This window comes from Pelodiscus sinensis, chromosome 6, assembly GCF_052426305.1.
Source record: "Pelodiscus sinensis isolate ZL-2025 chromosome 6, ASM5242630v1, whole genome shotgun sequence".
NCBI classification, from domain to species: domain Eukaryota; kingdom Metazoa; phylum Chordata; order Testudines; family Trionychidae; genus Pelodiscus; species Pelodiscus sinensis.
This window is the reverse complement of record NC_143057.1, coordinates 24,643,550-24,669,273: the sequence shown is the minus strand read 5'-3', so window position 1 is coordinate 24,669,273 and position 25,724 is coordinate 24,643,550. Positions and strand designations below refer to the sequence as shown.

Here is a 25,724-nt window from a genome sequence, read left to right as displayed (position 1 = left end):
TTCGAAAAAAGGCTACTTTTTTCGAAAAAACCCTTGAGTCTGGACACAGCCCTTATGGGGATGAAGAGATCGGAGCCATGAACTCACCTTCCTCTGCTCTGCATACTCCTTTAAGATGCTGCATATTTCCAGGGAGTGCAGAGAAGAAGTCTTTGTGCACAGAAACTGAAATTCTGCCTCCCTCTATACTGACTGCACAAGAGGGTAGGCTCTTTCTACATCAATTCAGAATTGCATATACAAATACTGTAACTGCTTGTATTAATGGACAGTTACATAATTATCCAGTTACCACACAAAATTACCCCTTTGAGCCTGTTTAAATGCAGTCACTGTACAAGAAAGTTATATATGCAATACTGAAGTCATTGACTGTGTATATTTGTGGGTATTCAATTTTGAAAAACCAATCCCTACATTGTTTTCTTTGTTGTTTATTATAAATGCATCAACAGTAGTTTGATCATATATCAATCAAAATAATTCACTGGTAACAAACTATAGATGGAAGGTCCCAAAGTAGAGTTGAGTGACTAACTGATTTTTCAGTATAAATGCATCAACAGTAGTTTGATCATATATCAATCAAAATAATTCACTGGTAACAAACTATAGATGGAAGATCCCGAAGTAGAGTTGAGTGACTAACTGATTTTTCAGTTCAGTAGCAGAACAAAATCCTGAAATAAATATTGTTCATTATGAACCAAAATTGCATATTTTCATGTTTTTCTTTCCAACATGAAAATCTTTTATTCAGGTTGAACAAAACATTTGATATGAATCAATAATTTCAAAATGAAATGACATTTCATTTCCAATATGCTATTCTGAAATAAAGTGTCAAAACGTTTTGTTCAAAAACGTCAAAGCATTTTGACACTTTTCTTTTTCACGTGGCCAAAATTACTCACTAAATTTGTAAATTGTTTTAGCACCCACAAAATCCATTTTCTGGAAAACAGAAAAGCTCAGAAGCCTGGGCTTATTTTTGTTTGTCTGGCTTGCTACATAAAAATACATTTAGAAGAAAAATTACAACTTTATATTTGGCATTTAAAATGGAAAAAAACACACATTTAGTGAGTTGGTAGTTTCAATTTTGCATTTTTTGCATGTATACATTTTACTGTAGTAAATGTTACTGATAAGTACTAACAAGAACATTTAATAGTAATAATTAGGGTTTACATACCACTATCTCATAATTTGCACCCATAATCCTCTGCCATTTATTCTGTAACACTGCTTCTCCTGTGGAAGTTAGATGGAAACCTAGAAATTGTATTAAAAGATTACTACAGTGAAAACGTAGCAATCTTATTTCTATAGTGAGTAAAGTACCTGGACTGTAGCAAAACTTGCACAGTATTTCGTAATACTGGAAAAACTATCATACATTATTTCAACTTGCAATGTGTTTCCTCCCCAGGTTTAGATTTAACATACATGCACATTAAACATTTTAATATGGAAAAAGGGTTGGAAAGATAATTTACTCCATTATGGCTTTAGAGTTTTACCTGCAACACACAAACATTTCATCTACATAACATGTCAAAATATTTAAAAACTACTTATACTATTTGTTTCTATTGCTGCTCTTAGATTTATATTTCAAATACTACATAATCGCAGAGTGAAGGCCTCTTCCTAAAAATACTACTACTTTTGTGTCTTTGCTTTTTATATTTAAAGCTAGCCCGAACAGCTTTTAGCACCTACTAACTCATTTATTCCATTCAGTGCTGTGTATGCTTCAAGAAGCTTCTTTCAACTTCTCTCTTCAAAAGAATGCAGTCCTCATTTGTCTGACTTTTCTGAATAACTAAGACCCTAAGGGTCTCTTTGGTTACTTTCTACTGTACCATCAGCATTTCTATGAATGGAGAAACTGCAAGTACATTCTATTTTTTTTTGCAAATTTCTCCATTGTTTTGAACCAAGAGTCAAAGACTATAACATCGGTAGCTCTAAATGCTCTTTTTATCTATTACACTGATGTACATTACAAAGATAGCTTCCCCAATTATCACCTCTAATATCATTAGCTCACAGACATTTAAACACCCCCCCCCCCATTCCACCTCAGTTCTGAATTTGATTTGTCCTTTTCATATGTGTTCACTTTATTTAATTGTATCCCTTTGTTATATATGGTCATGCCTATTTTCTTCCACAATTTGATCTGAGGAAGTGAGTCTGGCCCACGAAAGCTGATCACCTAATAAACCATCTTGTTAGTCTTTAAAGTGCTACATAGTCCTGTTTTTTGTTTCAGCTAGACTAGACTAACACGGCCACATCTCTATTACTGATGTACACTTTCAGTGTAACAAAATCATATTATATAATAGGCATATCTAAATTATACTATTGTGTGCTGATGTAAAATGAAAACTAGTCATGGTAAGAGACAGTATAAAGTTTTAATATATGAAATTTTTCCAAATGCATGAAGTCCAGCCAAAAAGCTAGAACAACAACAAAAAGAGACAGAATGACACATGGTGCCAAATATTCAGAAGTACCCTCAACCTAACCTCAACATTTGTAGGAATAAGTTATAAGCATATCCCAAATGTCTGTGTTACAGAGTTCGTGCACCAGTTCGGTATTTCAGTATTTACAGCTCTGATACTGCAAACTGCTCCTCATGAACAGGCCTCTGTGCTCATGTGGACCAGTTTCCATGGCAAGAGTGTAAGTACCCAATTTGCACACATGAATCTGAATTTTCATGCCATCAGAACTGAAAACACAAATTTAGAGGCTGCTTTAGAAATTGTGGTCTCTAGAGGGCAGTGGAAGAATGAAATCCCCGAGTCAAATTTTCTTCATAAAAGAGAAATACATGCATCAGATGTTATGGGAACAACAAAGGCTTTATTAGAAAAGGAGGAGGGAGCAAAAGAGGCAGATGCTGTGAGAAACAATCACATGCTAGTAAATCAAGGCAGTAAACTCCAGTCACTCTAGCATGTTGTAAAATGTATATGCAACTGAAAGCTACAAAGAAACAGAAATTCTGCATTGTTCATTTTTTGTCATTTGAACTGATACAATTCTAGGAAGGGAAACAAAAGTGTTTAGATAGAAGAGCAGAGATACACACATGGAAATCTGAATTCTCATGGGGACACGGACACAAACCAGTGAGACCATAGAAGGGTATAGAATAAGCTACTAGAACAAAGCTACAAAGATTGAATTGTTAGAACAATATTAAGAACAAATTCTCCAAACATGGGAGTGTAATGATAGGCTCATGTCAAAATCCCAGCTACAGTTGCCTCATCAACTTTCAATGGGAACTGTCTCTCTCATTCTCTAGGCTGTTTCAAAAATCCTGGCTCTAGCCTATATTAAGGCACTTATATTTATTTATATGTCTACTGATATTCAAGTTTGAAAATATTTTTCCCAAGATCAGAAGACTCAGTTGGGAACGAACATCTGTGTGGAACCACTTTTAAAAATAAAATTAATAAATAAATTTGATCATCTATCTAGAATGATGGAAAACAGGCTGACAGAGAACTCAGAAAAGTAGCAAATTAGAGCATTAATTAGGATGACATTTTTCAGCTGCTCTCTACGTATGGAATGTGCAGAACTTTTAGAGTGAATAGAGTTAGAAAATAAAAATTGCAGCAAAGAGAACGGGAAACTCGAAGTATTTCAATGAGCAAGAATGGTCTCAGTTTCAAACACTATCAGAGAATAGAAACCCCGAAAATAATTAGGAGATATATCACAGGGAAGTAGATCAGAAGAATTACAAATCCTGGGATTAGTGTTGAATAGTCACAGAAGATTGGGATGAAAATGCCTAACATGGAAAATAAAGAATCTAGTGAGTAAGAGCAACTGGAATAAGCTTACTAAATGAAAAGGATATTTGCTAAAGCAAGACTGCCTCATGTTTTGCTTTAAACAAGGAGACACAACTCTTAGCCTAAGTATATACAATTACACTTAATGACAATATTTACTTTAGTACAAACAGAATTTCCAAACACTCTTCTAGGTTTCGTTATTTCCATTGTTGACCTAGAAAATCTGATACGTATACTGCAGTTAACACCAGGGAACCTGTGCAAAATGACTGCTCTTTAACAATCAGTACATGCCAGTGCTTTTTCAAAGGAAAAAGGAATGTTATTAAGAACCTGATTTTTGTTGTTTACTGTCCTCTCCAGTGTGTACCATAGCAGCACTGCACGGCAGTGGAGGAGATCCTTGTTCTCTTTCACATAGTTCTGGAAAAGAAAAAGATCCTCAGCCATTCTAGGCATTTTAATGCTCATCAAGATCTCTGCCATCCTGTGAGATGCTAAGAGTCCATGCTACCAATGGAGCTGGGTAGGAGGACTCTTAATGCCTTGTAGGCTCTGGCTCTGTTCTTCAGTGTTGAAGAAATGATTGTAGGATGTGGCACATTTAAAAATGTTATTATTTTCTTTTAAATGTTACGTTTTTATTATCAGTTTTCAATAAAAGTAGAACATCCATAATTTTTTGGATCCATTATTGTTATTTGGAGGTATAAGTACATAATTGAGGGACACCGAACAAATGCAAGTCTACTTAACATTGATGTATGGATTCTTTTTTGTTGTCAAGGTACTGACATTGATCAACATCCCTGCCACTGCCCTTCCCCAGACTTGGCCCTGCTGCCAGCCCAGTTTACCTGATGGCCCCGCCGGGCAGCCCAGCTAATTTTTTCAGGAAGAACAGCTCTTGCGCAAGAGGGAGGTTTGGGGCAAAAAACTCTTGTCCAAAATCAGCCCCTAATTAATTATGCAAATGAAGTGTGGCAATATGCTAATCTGTGCTTCATTTACATAGGCTTTTGCACAAGAGGGATGCAGTGTAGACGTAGCCAGAGAGTCCTGCTTCACAGAGGTTCAACTTGTACAATGTCACATATCCTCGGACTCTGATCAACTCATGGACTACTTCTTCCTTTATGTGCAAATACGGCAAATCTAGATTAACTGAACTGCTATCAACAGGCTGGAAACCTTAGGACAGTAAGCACATTATTTTCAAAGGAGGGCTCTTGCCATAAAGAAAATAAACTTCATAGCCTTTGGCTGAGCCTTAGGAGAGCTAAAGCTTGAAGACAGTGTAAATGGTCTAGTCTCACAAGATTTTGCATGAAGGGGGCGATTATACTTTAACTTGTGAGTTGGGATCTATTTCTGTTGACAACAATCAATGGATTAAATGAGTTGTTTTAAGAATTCTTTATATGCATCAAGAGTCTGTGTGATAGGGCACTATATCATCTAAAATATTAACGAATTACTGGCAGTACACATATATTCACTACTTGAGATACATGATAAATTAATAGGTACTTCCATTAATACCTTACTTATCTGAATTTCAGTCACTTGCAAGCCTAACATTTCACAAGGACTTCTGACTGGGGTATGTTTAATGTACTTAAAAGTACTGTCCAAGACAGGATGTGCCCATCCTCTACCAGATGCCCTTTTATAGCCTGCTCCCATGAGGGGTATGAGTCTTTGCTAACAGCGCTTGTCCTTATAAACAGCTTCACTCACAGGAGCCACAGCACAACTTTGCACTCTCTGCCTCACGTCATGCAAGGACTTGAAAGACCATTAGTAGAGACTAGTGCACAGATTTCAAAATCTGCGACAGAAGTGTAATGAATAATGCTGCTGATTCTCAAAACTGACTAAAATATAACACGTCAAATTCATCCTTGTTGAAGCAGCACTGAACCCAATGGAGCTACATTAAGAATTAATTAGGTTCAACATTTCCAGTTTGTATCCTGCGAAGAAAAATATTTCCACCTAATTTAAAGCAAAGCCAGTTTTAATTACCTTTGGCTGTGCTGTTATCCATGGTTTGGAAAATTAAGTCCTTTTCAACAGAAGCAGTGAAGTCCTCAAGGGGCTGAATGTGATTTTCCTGCTTAAGCCCTCTTCTGACCAAAGTGAGTTGAACTGTTTGTCCTGTATGCCGCAAAACCTCTACTGCTTGTTGGTTAGTAAAGCCCTGAAGATTTGTTCCATCCACCTGAAAGATTAAATATCTTATTAATCAGAAAGCCATTACACGGAGAGAATATTTTTTTTTTAAACCCACATTTTTCTCTAAGGCAAAATAAAATGCCAAGGCCACAACTTGTTTAATCTGAGTATAAAACAACTCGAGGGCAAATGCATAAAACCCAATGCTACTGTATACCAGGCATTGTGTCTATAATACCCTGCTGCTACCACCACCATACTGGCAATAGCTGACTCTCATGGCAACCAGTGTTCTCAGCCCTTTATCACGTAGGCCAATTCTGATCAAGATTACATAGCAAAGCACTTAAAATGCTGGTAGGCTCCCAGTAGCTCTGTTCACACTGGGGCTCCCAACAGTCCAGAAGCTGAATGCAAAAAAAGCAGCGGGGGGGGAGGGGGGCGCGGAAGGGGGACAAGTACAGATGTCTTCTGAATTACAGCATAAGAGAAGGGAAGAACAGAAGCATTTCTTACTACTGTACAACTATTCCTATTTGTATGCCATATTAAAACTTCAAACCCTCTTCTCTGTTTATTAAGTGTTTTATCTCAGCTTCACGTAAATTAGATATGGAAAAGCTGTTTTATTCTAGACCAGTGGTTCTCAAGCGTGGGCCATATGACTCCCCAGGGGCCATGCCCTACCTCTAGGGGGACACATGGAAAAAACAGAACATTAGGTAAATTATGTACCTTTTTTTTCCAACTAACAGCGGCTATGAGGGGGAATGACAGAGGTAAACGAGGCTCAGAAGGGGTCCATGAGCTAAAAAGGTTGAGAAACACTGCTCTAGACCATTAATCCAATTCTCAAGCCAATCAAAGATTGTTTGTTTGGTTTTGGTGTTTTTTATTTTGTTTTGGTTTTTTGGCTAGCGCACTGTTTTAAAAGGGCTGAGCAATGGGGATTCCACCACTGTGAAACTCTTGTATGGTCTAATAAACCTAAATTTAAATTAATTCCTGATACTCAGCCTAAGTTTTCCTTTGCTCAAGTTAATTCCATATCTCTTAGTAACACACTCCTCCTCCTACTCCAAGTCCAAAAACATCCTAAACTATTCCTCTCTCTTTTTGCTATCCTTATCTTTTATAAACTTATCAATGATGTTATATCCCTTCACCCAAGAAATTGCCTTCTCTACAGAACACATACACAAGATTAAAATAATGAAGTTTGTGTGTGTGCGCGCACACATACTCTAGTTTCCTTTTTACTTTGCCCATAGGTAAGAGGCCAGTTCTGACATCTCCAAGACAAAAATGATTCCTGCATTTGTATTCTGAATTCCCCCGCACAATGCATCTAATGAAGAACATCCAGAGAAGTTAAAAAAAAAAAACTTTCCAGGTTTTCAACCCTCAACATAAGTATTTTTAAAGAAAGATTGTATTTCATCTCCGAAGAGCTAAAGAACGATAATGGAATATTTTAGTAGGTCAATTTGGAAATACGGAACAAGCATGTATTCTGTAGAAGTACAGAACTCTCTACTGTCAAGAGAAAACAAAGTGTCATTGATTTCTTACAAAATAAGCAAAAATTCCCCAATTATTTATATGGCTAACGTGACCAGAAAGATAGTGACACAAAATATTCAATCAAAATAAAGAAGCTGTCATTCACACCCAATCTTTATCTCTTTGGATAGGTATTCTAAAATGATACCAGTATATCTAACAAAAAATAGCCCTCCCCCTTCTAAACACCCCCCCTTTGTCTAGGCTCTCATATGCAAATAACTTAACATACTCAAGAGTTGGCTGTACAAATCTTATGTCCATATTTACTTACAGCTATAATTTGATCTCCAACATGGATTCTACCATCATGTTCAACAGCACTGCCTTTTGTAATGCTTTTCACAAAAATACCAGAAGGTTCTGTGATTTTAAAAAACAAAGTTATTTAAAACCAAACATGTCCAAATTATGCAACAATATTTTCCCCTCCCCTCAAAAAAATCTGCTATCAGTGTGAGGTAAGCAAATATACTATCATCTCAGAACTTCATCCAACTCCTTTCCCCCAACCTTTTAAAGGATTATTTTAGAAGCTGTACTTTCAGATAGGATAGAATAGGAGCAATCATTATGATACTGTTTTAAGATTTTTCTAGCGGTCTCAAAAATCTCTCTTGGCTGAAATGTGACATGCAATTTTGAACATTTTTAAAAAATTTATAGAGCTATTATAAGGTAGATGACCTTTTTTAAAAACTTACTTTCATTTTAAAGGAAATTTTTGAGAGAGTAAATTACTACTCAAGACCTAGCTGATGTTATTTTTAAATTGGTTAATCAAATTCTGCTTTTATTTACACCATTTTATTGCAAATCTCGACAAACTATTAATCTGAGCTATTCTAAACTTGCTCTGGTGCAACTCAAAGCATAATCTGGCCCAATGAGTTTTCTTGGGGAAAAAAAAAATCTATTGTGCACATAAAGTAATTTATTCTTCTTATAATTTCAACTATATTTTGAGAGAACTGATGTAAAAACTTATTATACATATATATGAGGCAAATAAATACTGTACTATTATTTAAACAATCATACCTTGCCCCATAGTTATTCTCAAATAGCTGCTGCTGTGTTTTCTATCCCAGTACGTATTGAAAAAAATGTAAAGGAATTACATTTTGATCATATGAAATATCTGTTATTATAGTAAACATTATCATCATCCTTTTTGAGGGTTCTGAGTAGTAATGCAGACATCTAATTGTAGTCTAGTGACCTATCAGGTCAAAAGAAGCCTCAATCATAACAGCTTGGAAGGAAAACAATTTATTTATTCCCCTTTTCCTGGTCTCATATCTGACTCACTAAAGCAAGTCAATGAGGATGTGTCTCTGAAATGTTGCTAACTGAATTGTTCCACTGCACATTGGTATACAGGTTAAACATCTCTAATCTGACACTCTCTGGCCCAGCAACATACGCGGTCCAGCATGATTTTAATTAGCCGGATGTCCACTTTTCATGGTGTGGCCAAGTTTCCCACAGTCCCATAACATTTGTTTACAGTCACCAGTCCTGGCTCTCAGTGTTCTGTTCTTTCATTTAGCTCTATTTTACCCCCTTAATATCATCTAAGCGCCCAGTAAGCAGTGAAAGTGTTGGTACTGATGCTAGACAATATTGACCTTTTACGGGCCAGCAAATTCTTTGTACCAGTCAGGTTCAAAGGATGCCAGACTAGAGAGGTTCAACGTGTATGAGGAAACTTTGCTATCTAAGAAAGAAGCTGGTAATTTTACTTATGCTTCCAACCACAAAAAGCCTTGTTAACGAATAGCTGTGGCTGCACAGAAGCACCGAAATACTTCTAAAAAATTGGAAGATCACTATCTGAGACCTTATCTAGATCTTGTAACATACCTCTGCATTTTAGTGTGGAGCTAACAAGATCCTTTATCACTCTGTGGTACACTGAAGCAGGAGACTTTTAGCTGTCATTTTCAAGACTGCTACAAAATCTTAAAACAGAGTTTCATAATGATTTTTTCTATTCTATCCTATTTGAAGTTGCAATTCCTAAAATAATTCTTTAAAATATTGAGAGAAGGAGTTGGATGGAGCTTTTGCTCTTTAAGTACCAAAAAGTTTAAAATCAAATTAAAAATGCATGTGAACTATTCTAAGATGCAGATATATAAAAAGCAAGTTTCACGGATTTATTAACATTACCTGAGGTTTTGTCTCCAATGTAACCAGCAATAGTTATTCCTAATCCTTGGAGGTTTTTAGTGAGCTCTACATCAAATTTCTCTCCATCTTCATCAATATCAAAAGAAATCTCTGCCTAATGAGTGAAAAGTAAAAGGAAACTGTTTTAAGAAGCTATATTACATGAAGTCAAACATTAGAGACAAATGTCAAAGTAGCAACTTCTCTACTGCTCCAACCACGATATTCAGATAGCCATACTGTACAGAGTAGAAACAGAAACGTTCCTCACCAGAATATTAATGGAATTCTGACATCTCTCAAAACACACGTTCGCACACAAATGCGGAATAATAAATGACAGATGAAGCATTAATAAAGCTGAGCAATACACATCCTAAACAATAATATACTCAATACATTCTTAAATACAGTGATACATGCAATTCTGAAACTCCTTTAATTTCAGCTTTAAATGGTTCGCAAAGGCTTGTGCTAAACTTAAAATAAACTGCAAAACAAAAAGTTTTTCTAACTCCTAATTTTTCAAATAAATGGCCAGTAACTATAATTAATTTTTTCTTATACATGCCAAGTTTAAAACATAATGGAATCTATTTCCAGTGAAACAATTATGTTTCCTGTTTTTAGCAAGACTTGAAATTTCTATTTTAGAAGGTAGCAATTATACTTCCCACTATTTAAATAATGACAATTACCACTAACACCCACTACAATCCTCTGAACTTCTGTGGCAGAGAAGGATTTTGGTAATTAATTCATTTATTGCTAACGGAAATGCTCTGATTACAAGAAGAGAATGAACATTAAATGGCCACATCAGCAACAAATGTCTTATTAAAATAAACGCTGAAAACTTAACTTTGAGGCATTAAGTATATCACTTTCACAGAATTTGCTTTTTTCTGATGTTTAAAATAAATGTTCTGTCCATCGCCAGCAAAATCCTTGCAAGAGTACTGCTGAATAGACCGGTACCCGCGATAGCAGATGATCACCTCCCAGAGACACAGTGTGGCTTCAGAGCCAACTGTAGGGAGCTCTGGGTAGAGGTAGTACCTTTGTTTTTCTGGTAGCTGCACTCAATTTTTGAGTGGACGGAAGCACTGGTCCTCATCCATCTCCTAAATCTCTTACGTCTGGATCCTAGTGCCACACCCCAGTAAACCGCTTCAGCTGGCGGGCTAAACGACGTGAGGGGGTGATGTTTACACTGCATCACTGAGCGAATGAACTCCCACGACAGAGTCACCGGCCAGGGCGGAAGGGTCTTGTTAGGACCCAACGGCCAAGTGTTCGGGACCAAGGCGCACCACTTCGTTATTGTGGATTGCGGCTGTGGCCTACCAGCTATGGTTTGAAATAGCAGGGAAGGTGGATCTCTTTAGCCCTGGAAGGCCGTCTGCCTAGGAGAAGGGAACTCTGATGTAAAACCTACAGCCCGAGGACCTCGCTGTCACTGTCCCAGCTTGCTAGGCCATGGCAGCTGAACCCCGGGTTTAAAGGGTGGAGCCAGTTCTGCGCACACTGCACTCCACTTGAAAACTCCTTTGCGCAGGCAAGAAGGAAATACTCACGTCTACTTCCCCCAGTCTCACTAAGTCCTGTAGCGATGGGAAAGGGGCGAACTCGGCAGGTGTAAGATGACACTGCCAGCCGCAGTCTCAATCCTGCATGCAGGCGGCTCAGGTGCTAGTGGTCGTCTGAGGATGACCTGGAGATGACATCATCACTCGGCAGCACCCTGAGCGACCAAGCAGCCTTTTTTAGGGACAGCACTGCTTGCTCCACATGGAGAGGGGCCTAGAAAAGGTGGCCTAAACAAAGCTCGTCTCCTTCTCCCCCAGTTGGCTTACCGCGGTCAACGGGCATCTCCATATGCGGTCAAACTATATCAAAGAATCAACGGCGCATCCCACTCGCCTTAAAAGGTGGAAAAGGACTTAAACTCACATGCTGGAACATCAGAACCATGTTAGACTCAGCCGACAGCACTCGACCTGAGCGACGATCCGCTTTAATTGCGCACGAACTCACTAGGCTGGATGTTGACATCGCCGCACTTAGCGAAATCCGCTTTTCAGAGGAAGGCAGTCTAAGACAGAATGGCACAGGTTATACCCTCTACTGGTCAGGCAAACCAGCGACAGAGAGACGCCTTTCAGGTGTCAGCTTCATGATCGGGGACTCCATCGCTGCCAACCGGCCACTCTGACCGCATCATCTCAATGCGTCTACCACTTCGTGACCAGCAACACGCCACACTGTTTAGTGTGTATGCTCCAACTCTCCAGGCAGACCCTGCTGACAAAGACAAGTTTTATTCTGACCTACGCAGCCTTCTGCAGAATGTTCCAGCTGATGACAAGATTGTCATCCTGGGTGACTTCAACGCCAGAGTGGGAAGAGACTCAGAAACCTGGAAAGGCGTACTTGGAAGGCATGGTGTGGGCAGCTGCAATGAAAATGGACGCTTGTTACTTGAACTCTGCGTGGAACAGCAGCTTTCCTTTACCAACACTATCTTCCAGCAGAAAGACAGTCTGAAGACAACCTGGATGCACCCTCGGTCAAAACACTGGCATCTCATAGACTACATCTTAGTGCGCCAGCATGATCTAAAAGATGTCTTTCTCACCAGTGTAATGCCCAGCGCCGAGTGTCACACAGACCACCGCCTTGTCTGCTGCAAACTCAGCTTCCACTTTGAGCCCAAACCAAGGAAAGGTGGCGCCCCAAGGAAGAAGCTCAAAGTCTGCAGCCTTCAGTCTGCTGTGGTCAAGGCGTTTTTCTAGGAGAGCCTACGATCCAGGCTAGAGGAACCGAGCTGCCTAGCAGACTCGCCTCCGGCTCCAGAAGTGCTGTGGGATCATATCAAAACCGTTGTTCTGCAAACATCTGAAGATATCCTTGGATTCTCCATGAAGAAGAACAGGGATTGGTTCAATGAGAACAACTTAGAAGTCCAAGAGCTGCTGTCAAAGAAGAGGTCAGCACACCAGGCCCACCTGGCCCAACCATCCTGCCCGCACAAAAAAGCAGCCTTCTGCCTGGAATGCAGCACTTTCCAGCACAAGCTTTGAGAGATTCAGAACGAGTGGTGGACCAACCTTGCAGTAAGAACTCAGCTTTGCGCTGATACTGGCGACGACAGAGGATTCTACGAAGCTCTAAAAGCGGTATATGGCCCTTCGCACCAAATCCTGAGCCCCCTGCGGAGTGCAGACAGGAAAGAACTGCTCAGCGAAAAGGACTCTATCCTGAACCACTGGTCTGAGCACTTCTACACCCTCTTCAATGCTAGCCGCTCAGTCCAAGAACCAGCGATTGACCGCATCCCACAACAACCAGTGAAAACTGAACTGGATGTGGCACCAATATTACAAGAGACTGAGGAAGCCATTGAACAGCTGAAGAGTGGTAAAGCTGCAAGAGTTGATAGCATCCCTCCTGAGGTATGGAAGAACGGAGGCCCAGCACTGTACACCAAACTCCATGAATTCTTCGTCTACTGCTGGAAGCAGGGTAAACTCCCTCATGACCTCAAGGACGCAGTCATCATCACCCTGTACAAGAACAAAGGGGAGAAGTCAGACTGTTCCAATTATCGCGGCATAACACTTCTGTCCGTCGCCGGCAAAATCCTCGCAAGAGTACTGCTGAATAGACTGGTACCCGCGATAGCAGAAGATCACCTCCCAGAGACACAGTGTGGCTTCAGAGCCAACCAGGGAACCACAGACATGGTGTTTGTCCTGAGGAAGATTCAGGAGAAGTGCCGGGAGCAAAACAAAGCATTGTATGTCACCTTTGTGGACCTGACAAAAGTGTTTGACACCATGAGCAGGCAGGGACTTTGGAAAATCCTGGAAAAACTAGGCTGCCCACCGAAGTTCCTCACCATGATCATCCAGCTTCATGAAGACCAGCTCGGACAAGTCAGACATAGCAGCGACCTCTCGCAGCCTTTCCCTATTGCAAACGGCGTGAAACAGGGCTGTGTTCTTGCTCCCACGCTGTTCACCATTTTGTTCAGCATGATGCTCCAGCAGGTCACAGAGGACCTTGACGACGCTGATGGCGTATACATCTGTTTTCGTCTCAACGGGAGCGTGTTCAACCTGAGGCGTTTGCAGGCCCATACAAAGACCATGGAGAAACTGATCAAGGAGCTGCTGTTTGCTGACGATGCCACCATCCTTGCTCACACAGAGGCAGCTATGCAGCGAATTACGTCTTGTTTCGCAAAAACTGCTCAGATCTTCGGTCTTGAAGTCAGCCTGAAGAAGACTGAAGTCCTTCATCAGCCCGCACCCCACGAGGAGCACCATCCACCAAGCATCTTCATTGAACAAACAGAACTGAAAGTTGTCCACCAGTTCAGCTACTTGGGGTGCATGATATCGTCTAACGCCAAGATCGACAAAGAAGTCGATAACAGGCTGGCCAAAGCAAACAGTGCATTCGGCAGACTATACAAACGTGTCTGGAACAACAGTAACCTCAAAAGAGACACGAAGGTCAGCGTTTACAAAGCTGTTGTGCTGACCACTCTCTCGTATGGCGCTGAGTCCTGGGTCACGTACCGTCGTCACCTGAGTCTCCTCGAGCGTTTCCATCAGCGCTGCCTCCGCACAATCCTCAATATTCATTGGAGTGACTTCGTCGCCAACATTGAAGTCCTCGAGTTAGCGGAGGTCACCAGCATCGAGGCCATGGTCCTCAAGATACAGCTTCGCTGGGCAGGGCACATCACCAGGATGGAGAACCACCGCCTACCCAAGATCGTGCTGTATGGGGAACTGTCCTCTGGCTACCGCGACATAGGGGCACCACGAAAGCGGTACAAAGACTCTCTGAAGAAGTCCCTAACTGCTTGTTGTATCGATCACCGTCAGTGGGCAACACAAGCAGCTGATCGCAACTCTTGGCGGCACACAGTCCACCAGGCCACCTCCTTCTTCGAAGATACCGGCAGGGCCTGTACGGAGGACAAAAGGAGAAGGAAGAAGAACCGTGACGCATCAGCACCTATCCCGGATCAGACCTATATTTGCAGCCGTAGTGGCAGGAGCTGCCTGTCCCGCATAGGCCTCGTCAGCCACCAGCGTGCCTGCAGAAGACGTGGATTTCCTTCCTAGATCTTCGTTCGCGAAGCCAAGCCATGATGATCAGTGGCCAGATTAACAGCTTGGATCCAATTGCACAACTCCACTGAAGTCGAAAGAGCTACATCAATACACTCCATCTGAAGATCTGTCCCATTTCTTTATCTGAATATCTCCATCCAAAAATATGGTCAAGCACAAGCAAAACATCTAATTCTGCAGCTCTAAATCTACCTCCTTCGTATTACAGGGCTGTTCGGACTGCACATAAATTACAGCAATCCCCGCTTAGTGCTCAATAATTGCTTCCATTTCCATTAGTGAATGAGTTTCCAGAAGTGCCAGTTTCTCTGGAGAATCATGAAGAGGGGTGCCAGTCCCATGGCATCAAACCTGTCTTTTTTGATACCCTGTAGAAGCCCCTCTGATGAAGCCGTATTCAGTTAAGGCCCATCCTGCATTTAAAAGCAAGCAGCAGATGGATGCCCATGGGGCAGCTATATCAGCAATGTTCTCCAAACCACTGGTAGTAAACATCCATGCCTAAGTTACTGCAGCTTTTAGCATCGTTAACTGAGCTTCTACATTTGCACCTCTACAACCAGGCAGATTTTGTGCAGAGGGACAGCAGCTGCCCAAACACAAACACACCTCCGCCAGGTGATGAGAAGAGGGAGCTTAAGAAAAAGGTGAGGTTTGGGTGTTATTTCCTTCATTAGTAATGCAAATGCTAGCTTATATCATCATCGTGACTACAAACCCAGATACCAGCATTTCACAGCATGTAGCTGCCAGAATAACATAAATCTAGATGTTTTGATACATAAATTGATGAAAAGCAGCTGCTTTTCTAAAATAACTGTTTTTACAGTTGAATAATATATGCAGGGTGTTATTCACTCCTCCATTTGATGTTTCCTGCAAATAAACTTCTGTTGAAATGCTCTGAATTGAGAAATTTTCCTTTAAAAGGGGGACAATATTGATTTGCCAACAAGAGCTAACTTCTCCCTCCCCACTATCCTTTGGGCTTTGTGCAAATAGTACTAATCTCCTCTCAAACTTTCAAGATCACCTAATAGGCATGGTAAGAGAAGCCTGCTTGTAATATAACAGGAGGTGTGAAGTTACATGCCTATGCTATTCCATGACTCCGTGAAATGACCCTAGGTATAAAATGAGTTAAAGAGGAGGCTGGTTGGTTGGTTTTTAAACAGGCAAAAGGAATTTTCTCAAAGTGGTCTAAATTAAATAAATGTTTTAAATTCACTGACATTAGTAGAAATATTCCTAAAAATAGTAAAAAAACTGACATGAGAAATTTATCGTGGATTGTGAAGAAGATCTATTTTAGTCCTAAAAGTTTAACAATTCCCTCTCGTCGTTCACTTATTTACATGTCTATTTATGTGGGCTCATTGTGGTTCTGATTTTTCCATACTTACTTTGAGTAAGTACTCAATGCATTGAATTAGATTGTCACAAACACACACAAAAGATTTTAAGCCTTCCTATTTTTAATTTAATTGTGACACTCCTACAGTGTGCTTCTTGAAAAAGTGGTTATTCTCATTATAGGAAACATGAATAAGTGAACCTAACATATAAATTACATTTGTATTACTAACTCATAATCTTTCCCTTGCCTGCATTTTCCATGTTTTCCTATGTTAAATCTTCTCCCTCCCCTTAACATTCTGAAAATGTGTGAAGAAAAGATGGAGGAGAAGCATTGGTAGATGCTAGGGGAGAAAGAAACAGAGCAATGGGGGAAAGAGGGAATGTAAGAACATCAGAGAGAGAGACTAAGGGTAGCAGCTGGCTGACTGTCTGCCATTTGGCTGAAGTTATGCCAGGCTACTTAGGAAAGGAGCTACAGCTGTGTGTTGGCTGGCACAGTGAGGAGCTCTCTCACAGATGGAAGTGGCAATATGGCGTTAAAGAGATGTTCCTAGGGAGGAGTAGGCAGAGAAACAGACAGAGGAAACCTACTGCTGATCGAGCTGGCCAACTCTACAGAAGGGGTTGCAAAGTTCAGGGACATGCTGCAACACACAAATCATTCAGGTATCGCAAAAGCACCACTTATAGGCACATCCAGGTTAATGGGCTAGTCAACTTGGATGCTTAAAAATTATTTCCAACACAAACATGCATGTCTTCAAGTCTGGATCCTGGGAGGCCTCCATCCATAACAATTACCATTCACTTCAGTGGAACTCTTTGCATACTGGTCTTGCAGGATCCCACTTTTCATAGCTAAAGAATGAAAATATGGCTACTGGTCTTCAAAACACTGGCCCGAGCTATAAATATATTAAACTGGTACAAAGTGACAATTTTCACATCTTAATGATATTTGTTTTCATGTACCTTTTTCTCTGGTAAGGAAGTTGGTACAGGAGTAGATGGAGGGACTGCTGGTAGAGGTGGTTCCTCTATGGGACCTCTTGCAATGACCAGCTTCACTCGATTTCCACACTGTCTCAGAACTTGTGCCACTTGTTCACTGCTCATTCCAGCCAGGTCTGTATCTCCAATTTTCAGGATGTGATCTCCACTGCATAATCTTCCATGCTGGGTGAGGAAGTAACCAGACAACTAGTCACAATCATAATAAAAACCACTAGCAGACTTTCCCCTTTCTCCTTTCCAAATGGCCATTTTCATCTATTTAAAATGTAAGAGCTCTGCAACTAGTTTTTAAATGTCAGGTCATACATTAATGGTAGGACAGAGGAAAAAAATACACCCATGTGTGGTACAAGTACAGCTATGTGTGTACAGAAGAATATTTTGGGCACCAACTTCTGCATATAAAACTGTATAATTATGAAAACTGCTTACACATTTGGAAATTTTATACAGAGATGGGAATTGTGTCTTCAAAATACCTTTGAACACCCTTTAATCCCGATTAGCTCCTGTCATTTCAGTAATTTTGTGAGCTGTCATTTGTGCACACGCAAGCATGTAAGTACAGATACTGGGCCTCTTCTTTACGAGCTGTCCTTCAGGATTAACCATGTTGTTAAAACAAATCATATTCATCACTTATTGTGATATCACAGCTATTTATAATGCTTTATGGCCATTTATGTATTTCTTGTTTCTTATATTTCCCTGCTATATATTCAAGAACATTTTTCCTGTGGGATGATGAAAATGACGCTGTGTATCACTCTGCATCCTGCAGGAAAAGTTTTCATCCTGCTACCCCTCTGCCCCTCTGCCCTCAGCTGCCTTCCCACTCCCACCTCCCCAGCTGCCGGGGGAGGCTGTTCCGGGGCTGGGCCGAGGCGGCACACTACAGCCCTGAGGCAGCGCGGGGCCCACCATCGCCCACACTCCCCGCTTGCTCCTCAGGGTTTCCTCCTCTCTCTCCTCCCCCGCAGGAGGCTGCTGCTGGTGTGCTACTCTTGCGGGGGAAGGGAGAGAGAAGGGGAGGCAAGGTTTAAGGCTGCACTCCACTGTACAATAGCTGGCTGAAACTCCACCAGTCACCATGTGGCGGGTGGCTGCCAGCATTTTAAAAACAGCTGTTCTGGGGCGCCAGCAGCAGGACCCATGCAGTGGGGGGTGGGAAGAGAGAGAAAGGACCAGGTGAGGAGAGGGAGAAGTGACCCGGGCTGGCAGAAGGGGCTCTGGTTGGAGGGAGGGAGGGAAAGGAGAAAGAAGGGGCACAGGTTGGGGGGAAGGGGAGAGGTAGCAGGGGCCCAGACTGGCAGAAGAGGAGGGGCCCTGGCTGGCAGGGAAGGGGAAGGGGCCCTGGCTGGCGAAGGGGGGAGGGGAAAGGGGCCCTGGCGGGTGTTACCGCAGCCCTGGTCCTCCCCAGCGGCCGGAGAGAGCGCCAGGGTTGCCTACTACCTGCAACAGAGGGGTTGGCGAGTGCAGCGAGCAGGGGTGCGAAACCCCCTAGTTAAACTGTAAAAAAGTTTTAAGTGAACTTAATACCCAGGAAAAGTATAAAAACTGACGGAGTAAACTCATCTGTTTGTCCATGGAACACACGTAGCATGGACATTAGCAGCATGAGCTACCCACAGACAGAGCAGCATTTGGTATATATATATACTACAATTGCAAAAGCAACAGCAGCAAGTGTACCTAAGTTTCAATCCAGCTGGCATGAGAACCAATAGTGGTTCCACAGCAGCTCAGACTAGTCCATAACAAAATCCATGTTGTCATGGTTTTGTTGCTACTGGTAACTGAGCTAACTAGATTAAAGCTAACTTGGGTAGGTCTGCACCAACTGTAAAAACACAACACCACCTCCGAATGCAGTGCAGACATTCCCTTAGTGCCTCAATCTTGACCTACCAAGACTACTTCTACAGGTGAGAGGAACAATCTGTCTCTAAGCCCATTTAATCCTTGGGTTCTCTGCCATAATACTGACAAGGGTGCCTAGGTGGTGTGGACTTTTTTGCTATTGTTGTGGGTGTTTGTTGTTGTTATAGGCACCTCCACACTGGGAAATGGAGTGAGGTCACCAAACAGGTCACTGTGGTGGTGACAACCTTTGGTCATTTCAAGGTAGGATTGGATTAGATGTACCGGTGAAAGATTACTTATTTATTTATTGTAGAGTTAGGAATGATATACTTATCAGCACACAGTGGTAGTGGTGCAAAATAATAGATTTAGAAGAGTGACTCAAGACCAGATTCCACTGATCCCACATACTATACAGGACCATTAGTAAGGGTAATGTGCCCATCTAAATTACTAGCATCATCTTTTTTCTTTCAGTCTAAAAGGAAGAAAATCAGTATTGCTTAACATTTTATGGCAGTTTTACATAATATATTTATCTCACACTAAACAGGATAGAAGAAATCATTAGGAGGAGTTTACCTGATCAGCTACTCCTCCTGGGAGGATGGTTTTAACTATCACTCCGGTTGACTTTCCTCCAACTATCCCAAATCCCAAACCTGATCCATCATTCACCAACTCAATGGTCTCCACATGCTGCCAGTGTACCTACAAGGAATAAGTTTGTAAATAAGCTCACAAATGACCAAGGAAAGAACAAACTGACTATATCTTGTCACAAGACACTCATAGTATTTCTATGGCAATTTTTGAAAAGGGGAAGGGAAGAAAGGCTAAGGATATTTCTACATATCAATTGCTATTAGTACACTGGAAAGCAAGATAAACATTTAACAAGAAAGATTTCTCCACTGTGTAATCTTTCTATGGACCTATTCAGAGATCAAATTCTTAGAAATACTCAGGAGGTGCTGAGTGCCTGCAATTTCAAGTAAAAAAGAATATATGTGCTTAATTTCTTATGGGAAGCATTCAGCATCTCACTGGAACAGGACTCAGAGACTTCTCTAGTGCGCATGAGTCACTCCCACCACAAGTCACATGCAAGCACTGAGAAAAGGCTATGGTCCATAAAGAAGACTAATAGGGCCAGTTCTACTCAGTCCCTAGCATAGATGAGAGCAGCCTCGTAGCACATGGAAATGGCACACAATCGCTATGATCCAAATGGAGAGGTGGGCAATGAAAAAATGGTAGCCCGCAGGGTTAGTGCCTGGCAGGCCACCACCACTATGTTTACCTGCATCTCTGCAGGTATCTGAGGATTGCAGATCTGGTTGACCATGAATCACCATTCACCACCAGCGCAACCAGCAGGAAGTGTCACAGCCAACGAGAGCTGAGGCCCTCCGATACTTGTGGAGGCACAGGTAAACACGGAGGTGGATGCCCACCAATGACTAACTTTGTGGACCAGATCCCGCCCATGAGCTGGAATTTGCTCACTCCTGATCCAATGGAAATAACTGAAGCACAATTCATTCCAGCCACTCTACCACCTCATTATGCCCCTACATCAGGAAGCTGCAGGACTGCCTATGATAACTCCATTCTCCATGCGGAGTCTTTCATGTCAGAGGTAACCTCAACAAGGAAAATTCAACAAGCTTTCTACGCCTTTCACACCATGAGAGTAGCACAGATTAGAAAATCTGCATCTATTCAAAGAAATTAATATATGAACATTAATATTTAACTGGTATAAATCATTGTGATTGCATTATACAATATTAGACATTTTCAACCCACTGAAAAGGATGAAAGCCTCTTCAGTGTAGATCAAAATAATCAGGTATCATTCATTCCACTTCAAGTCAAGTGAATGTGGAATTCACATGCAGAATTGTTCCTTAAGTGATAAACAGAGGATCCTAGGCTTCAATAGGGTAATGTAATGTTGTGCAATGAGAATGAAATATTTATTGCCTCAGGTGTTCTTTCTGGGCTTGACCTATTGATGGAAGTGGAGTTGCTCTGTAATGATTTATGGATACTCAGTGTTGTATGTCCAACCTGCTTATTGGAGTGTTTATGATATGAATACAATGGCTTGGTGTAACAGTGGTCATAAGGAAAAACAAGCAGGCTCATGATAAGCCACTTCTCCACAAATGCTTCCGGTTCTATACACAGAGGCGATCAAAAGCCCCATGTCAAGTTTCAAAACTAACATTAGGCAAACCGGATTGAGAGAGAAGTTCTTACTGAGGGCAGCTGAACAAGTTACACCTTATTAGGATACGAGGAGGAGATAGAAAGGCTTTGGGTAAGAAATGCATGCAGGCAGATTTTTTTTTAAACAAACATTGTCTAAATGTTTTGTTCTTATTGTCAAAATAAACAGTACTTGGTTTTAAGAAGGCTGTCTGGTCACAACATACACCACTGGTGACAGCCTGCTGAAAGGAAGAGTTCAAATTCAGTTGGAACTACAAAGCTGTTGTAATTAAGGGTACTTTAGCTCAGGGCCCAGTCTAAGAACAGGAAAATTGTGGATGTCCTCCTGGAACAGACTTAACATGTGAGAAAGTAGACTCAGAAAGCAGAAAAGATGATAGAAGTGCAGCTATAGCCCTGTAATCATGACGGATGTCTCCTGAAATCTGAGACATTTGGACTGTGCCTCCCTCCCCACATCTTGTCCTCTGCATGCTTCCTTTGGCCTTCTCTGCCATAAGAGAATGAGAAAAAAGCAGGGAGAATGAGCTTGGCTGATGGTATAAATCAGATTGTAAAGCTCAACAAATTTCCGTTCCCTAGAAGGAGAAGAGTGGATTGCAGAGAGACTTCCTATTTGCTGCTGCTTTCAAAAAAGCGTTAGAAATTGGGATTGCAATGATAAAGCAGAAGTGCTCTTTCTCTGAAGTTGTTACATCAAAACTTCAAGTCTCAAAGCCCCATGGACAGTGCTGAAATGTTTCCTGAAATGTTCCAATGTTTATGGGGAAAAGATACAGCTCAAATGCCTTATTTTGGAAAAAAGAGGTCAGGAGTGGAAGAGGGGAGAGAAATATATGAATTACATTGTACTGGCTACAGTAAGCCTAGATGCACTCAAAACTGAAAACATACACTGCCCTTACATTTGGTAAATACTTACAGGGTTAGAATGGGCAGAGACAGTGCTAGCAGCAGATGGAGATCGAGAAACTACAGGACTGATCAACTGAGGCAAGGAACCTCTGGCCACAACTAGTTGGACATTATCTTTTGCCTTCTGTAGGATGCTGATAGCCTGTTGATGTGTAATTGTCTGATTAAGGGCTTGTCCATTAATAGCAAGGATTTGGTCTGCTTCCTTCAGTCTTCCATCTCTGTCACATATGTATAAATAAAAAAGACACACAAAAATCTGTTACCACAGACACAGCATTTTGACAATTTTCCAGTATTTTTATCCTGTTTTTTATTTTCCCCACTTCATAATCTTTCCCTGCAGTTTTGCTACAAGGAGCTATTGTGGCACTTTGGTGATCAGTTCCCTTTGAAGCTAATCCCACTGCCACTCTCTCATGGCTGCTACCCTTCTCCCTGCACCCCCATCCGAGACTAAGCATATTAGATCAGAGTTGCTCCCAACCATAGCCTGGGAACTTATGTTTATTCTTGGTCTGTTAAGCAATCCCAAATTCAAGTGCTCTACTTTGTTCAGTGTACAAGTTCTGAATATTCATCAAACCATGGAGTGGAACATACTTTCATCAAGATCCTAGAAAAACAATTTTCTTTTCAGGGAGAGGGAAAGAAGGTTTGATAAAATGGATCCTTTTTAAATGAAACACCTCTATAAATTATAAAGCAATTCATCATTTTGTAATATAGGAAGTACTGATGAACATTCATATATTGAGCCTTTTCCCAGACCTATTTTAAGAGAATATGTATGAAATCTACAGATGAGTTCTCTTAAACTTTATTGCTTCAGAAAGATTCAAACAAGCAAAGACTCCTTTTTCAAAATATATACATGGCAAAGCTCTGTGAAACACACATCAAGTTGAAAATTGGTTTCTCCACATCACATACATCTTTGGTTGCTTGAGCTGGATAAGGAGAACAAATACTTAAAAGTGACCAAGAAATGTCATCTAACCCCATCCAGAATATTTTGCTGGGAATCTGAAGTGTTTCAGTTGAATTGAATTGTTTCTAATATTTATTGCTTCAGAGACTCTCTAATTTACATCACAATAGTTGACAGTTCTGTACCCCACTAAAGTGACCCTAGAACTGACACAGTATTTGCTTTCACAAATCTATAAGGAGCTAATTCCATAATCAACTTATCTATCTGAACAGAACTGCACAGATCTCTTACAACATAAAGAAGTCGTCTTAAAGTAGGTTTTAAAACAGTCTAGAAAAGATTGCTGCAATGAAGAGCAAACCGTATTTTGCTGAATTTAATCCTAGGGCCTGTATACTACGTGCATTTGAACAACTGCATCCACACCAAAAGCAGTTTAAATACATGCACCAAGAGGTGAGCAGGCAGATCTCATGCAGGGAAATACTGCAGCCATTGCACTAACAGAAAGGAAATCCATTGGGAGTTCTCATGGCCACCGACAGGTAAACCATAGGCAGGCACAGCCAATGGGTTCATATACAGTGCTGCAAATCCACTGGGTAACAAATAATTTAGAGGTTAAGGGGGAAAGCACAGTGGACAAATTCTTCCATACCTTCTAACAGTCTATAGCACAGTAGTTTTCCTATGCAGCTCCTAAATCCAAAAATTATTTGCTCAAGCCTGGCTTGCAGGATCAAAATTAAGATGTAAAGATATTTTCAACAAACAATAACTATTGCTACGTTCAGGTTACATTGCCTGGCTATATTTGGTTATTTCCATTCATTGTCTTTGAGAAATGTAACAGTTTAGGTTAAGAACTGTTTGCAATGGTATTCTCATCTCCTCACTGATGCTCTATAGTACCTTACTCTGCAAAGGGCACTGGTAACTCCAGGGGGGATACTACTACTACTACTATTTAAAATAAGGGTGCCAGATTCTTGGCCAAAACCAGCTGACTCAAACATACATTTTTAAAAACATTTTTTAAGAACTGAGGGGCTATTCTATCTTCAAAGACATGAAATATTCCCAGTAACCTAAACAAGATCTGTGTCAGGGTATGGAGATCAGAATCAACTGCTTCATCTGGCAGAATAGATTTTTAAAATCCTAGAACAGTAATTATACTTAACTCTAATCAACTGCAATAATGATATTAGGAGTACATTTATGATTGTAAATCTTAAATCCCAATTTAAAAACAAACTTTAAATGTCTTGGGCTCCAGAGTAAGACAGAATGCGTTATGAATAATGAAAAGCACAAACAATGACACCAATAACTAAGTTATATTATAATATTCAGTACCAATGCTCTCACCTATATGCCACACTTCCTTCTTGGATCTCCTGCACAAATATTCCCAATTCCCCCCTGTTTTCACTCTTCAGCCCCACAACACTAAAGCCCAGACCTCCACTTGGGGGTTTAGCCAGCTCTAAGGTCTCAACAAGGTGACCCTGTTCCAGCAAAACAAACAAAAATATACAAATGTTAAATATACTCAAAAGCAGCATTAACCATTTAAACAGTTTCTTGCAAGTAGAGCAGACTTCGCGAATGACAATAAATGAATAACTTATATAACATACAGCAAAACCGTGGAATGCAGCATCCAGTTGTGGTATCTCTAGACCATACAGAAATTGAGAGACTGTTTCAGGGAAAAGCAACAAAGTTGTTACAGCCTGGAGAAAAAGACTGAAAAGCTAGATACATGTAGCTTGGTTGAGTGGTGACTAAAGGGAAACATTAAATGTCTATAAATATTTGAAGGATGAAGAATAATTAGGGAATATAACCAGATTTCAGGGAATTATGAACTATAGCCAGATATAAGGGGATGAAATGCAGAAATAGAACAGTCAGGCTATCAGGAAAAACTTCCTCCCAATGTTGTCTGTTAAATGATGAATGTAAAACCTCCCCCCTGACCAGACACCCTGCTTCCACACCCTACAATCCACCCAGACCTTGCAACCTCAGCTACCCCTGCACTCCACTTCCTGCTCAGATCCTGCACCCCCATCCTTATCCCATATGCTGGCAGCCCTGTCCTGCACACTAAACCCCTTATTTTTGTCCACACCCCAAAGACTAAAGGAGGTGCGCAAAATCACTAACTCCAGAACCCCAGAAAAGTAAATCTGGCCTATGGGAAGCCCTGAGCCTCAGTCCTCCCTGGCTCTTTCCCTTGCCCCGTGGAGCTGTAGCAACAGAGGAAAGAAGTGTCTCAGTTGGAGGCCAGGGTTGGAGGAGGTTTTTGCTTCTCACTGGTGTGCTCCCCAACTGATTTTTTCTGTGTATCAGTGGCCCCGACCCAAAAAAAAAAGTTTCCCCATCCCTGTCACAAATAAAGAAAACATTGAAACCGTTAGTGTTGGGCATACATTAATATTTTACTTTATTTAAAATGAGGTTTGAGAAACTAACATGAGAAAG

General features: G+C 41.0%; 1 protein-coding gene across 16 annotated transcripts in view; it reads right to left on the bottom strand.

Annotated features, from left to right (window-relative positions):
* Positions 1–25,724, bottom strand: part of MPDZ (multiple PDZ domain crumbs cell polarity complex component) — a 140,242-nt gene that overhangs the window by 88,314 nt on the left and 26,204 nt on the right. For 15 of the 16 annotated variants that reach the window (XM_089779198.1, XM_089779208.1, XM_089779195.1 and 12 more), the window contains exons 6-14: positions 24,603–24,742; positions 22,305–22,518; positions 19,724–19,852; positions 17,237–17,440; positions 9,756–9,870; positions 7,855–7,943; positions 5,868–6,063; positions 4,173–4,262; positions 1,196–1,275 (exon numbers count right to left, since the gene is read on the bottom strand). In XM_089779198.1, the coding sequence (XP_089635324.1) occupies positions 1,196–1,275; positions 4,173–4,262; positions 5,868–6,063; positions 7,855–7,943; positions 9,756–9,870; positions 17,237–17,440; positions 19,724–19,852; positions 22,305–22,518; positions 24,603–24,742 (1,257 nt within the window). The remainder of the gene's footprint in view (positions 1–1,195; positions 1,276–4,172; positions 4,263–5,867; positions 6,064–7,854; positions 7,944–9,755; positions 9,871–17,236; positions 17,441–19,723; positions 19,853–22,304; positions 22,519–24,602; positions 24,743–25,724) is intronic. The other variant, XM_089779199.1, reaches the window with a different exon arrangement.